The 2286-nt window shown below is 38.1% G+C and overlaps 1 protein-coding gene across 1 annotated transcript in view; it reads left to right on the top strand.

Annotated features, from left to right (window-relative positions):
* Positions 1-1978, top strand: part of HELRODRAFT_184476 (hypothetical protein) — a gene marked incomplete at both ends in the record, with an annotated part of 5800 nt that extends 3822 nt beyond the window's left edge. The window contains one exon of the mRNA XM_009028589.1: positions 1915-1978. Within this exon, the coding sequence (XP_009026837.1) occupies positions 1915-1978 (64 nt within the window). The remainder of the gene's footprint in view (positions 1-1914) is intronic.
* Positions 1979-2286: the final 308 nt, after the last annotated feature.

Raw genomic sequence — 2286 nt, 5'->3', positions numbered from 1 at the left:
CGAAATGGGAATCGCTGATGGATCAAAACAAGTTGCAAGTTGTAATACCAAGAAGTAGAACGACCGAAATCCTTGATGAAATGCATGGCGGCCCTTCTGGGGGACATTTAGGAGTGAACAAGACCCTTGACAAAATACGAGAAGGATTCTACTGGCTTCACGTTAGAGAAGATGTAGAGAGCTGGTGTCGAAAATGTAACACATGCGCTTCAGTCAAAGGACCCAAAAGAAGGCTAAAAGGAGCAATGCAAATCTACAATGTTGGTGTCCCCTTTAAACGGATTGCTATAGATATCAGATTATGGAAACCGTTACATTCTGGTAGTAGCAGACTATTTCAGCAAATGGCCTGAGGTGTTTCCAATACCCAACCAAGAAGCATGTACCGTCGCTGAGGAAATTGTACTCAATTGGATTAGTCGATATGGTGTCCCATTGGAACTCCACTCAGATCAAGGTCGAAATTTTGAGTCACAACTGTTTGGTGAAATGTGCAAGCTGCTGGGTATAAACAAAACTCGAACAACACTTCTTCACCCACAGTCTGACGGTATGGTGGAACGATTTAACCAAACCCTGATTGAACATCTGGCTAAAGTAGTCGACGAAAATCAACGGGATTGGGATCGTCATATACCATTGTTTCTTATGGCATACCGGAGTGCTATCCACACAACTACTGGAGAAACGCCATCAAAAGTTCTGTTTGGGACTACCTTAAGAACTCCAGCTGATGTGAAATATGGCGTACTACCTGAACCACACCAACCATTAACAGAATACGTGGATAATCTTCGACAGCAATTAAACCAAATCCACCGTTACGTACGCCTTAAAATTATGAAAAACGCGGAGGCGGCCAAAACCAGATACGACTTGAAAGGAAGCAGAGGCGGTTTTGCTGTCGACGAGTTAGTTTGGCTGTACAACCCACAGCGAAAGAAAGGACGTTCTCCAAAGCTCCAGCGAAGGTGGGAAGGACCTTATCAAGTCATCACCCGCTTGAATGACGTCGTCTACCGTCAAGAGAGCAAGAATGAAGATCGTTCATTTGGATAGACTGGCTCCGTACCATGCGGACACCGGAACGAAAGCTGTTCGGGACGAACAGAACTAAGAAGGGGGTAATGTTATAACCGTGCTACCGAACGCACTAGATTCTAGCGTATTCTGGAATGTTCTAGTGACTGGAGCATTCTAGAGTATGCTAGAATCGGACAATCTAGAAGGATCTAGAAACGACGCTTGCGAAGAGTATATTAGTTATAAGCGCACGTCGTAAGAAATCTGTGATTAGTGATATTCGTGATTAGTGATATTCGTGATTAGTGATATTCGTGATTAGTGATATTCGTGATTAGTGATATTCGTGATTAGTGATATTCGTGATTAGTGATATTCGTGATTAGTGATATTCGTGATTACTGAAATTCGTGATTTTGTGAATAGCGATTCGGTGAATTATTTAAAGCGATATTTGATTTGTTTGTTGACGTTGTCATAGCGATAGATTTTGAACGATTTAAAAGTTAATTGTTGCGTTAGTTTGAATTTACTGGAAATAAACGATTAGTTGATTTCTTCTGTAAATAAAGTTTAATAACTAATAATAGTTGATTTCTTCTGTAAATAAAGTTTAATAACTGTTTGGAATATTTTATTCAATCGAGGATTTGAACCCGTCGCATCGTAAATCGGTTACGACAGCGAGAATTATAACAATATATATAAGTCTGTGGTAGTTGGTGTATTTTTTTTGTATGTAGTCAAAATATAGGATCACAGTTTCATGGCTAGATTTGTTAAATAAACGACCAATCTGTTCATTGATGATATATTTCTGAGTTAGTATAAAAAATTAAAATATTTGAAATTACATTACAAAATACATAAAATGACAAACATACCCGCAAGAGCAAACACAGCGAGGACAGCGATGAGAAGAAGAGATCGGAACATCGTGAAATTTCAACGTTGAAATGTATCGGCCACATAGCTTTATTTATACCAAAAATTTCACATATTCAACATAAAAAATTAATAAAATTTTTTACTCATTTCAAAAACACGTTGTGCATTTGATGATCTGTTAATTGTGATATATTGGGGGTGTTAAATTAAGCGTGACCGTGAATGATCATTTAAAATTTCCATGCAGGCAAACATATGCACACAAATATATGTAAATGTTGGTAATAGACCATGATTTTTACAATATTCTATAAATTCTAGCAAATGTTTGGCGTTAAATTCGGCAGAATTTTAGAAAACGCCAAACATTCGGTG

The sequence above is a fragment of the Helobdella robusta genome (assembly GCF_000326865.2).
Source record: "Helobdella robusta unplaced genomic scaffold HELROscaffold_569, whole genome shotgun sequence".
Taxonomy (NCBI): domain Eukaryota; kingdom Metazoa; phylum Annelida; class Clitellata; order Rhynchobdellida; family Glossiphoniidae; genus Helobdella; species Helobdella robusta.
The sequence above is the reverse complement of the archived record's forward strand: the minus strand, read 5'-3'. Positions and strand labels throughout refer to the sequence as shown.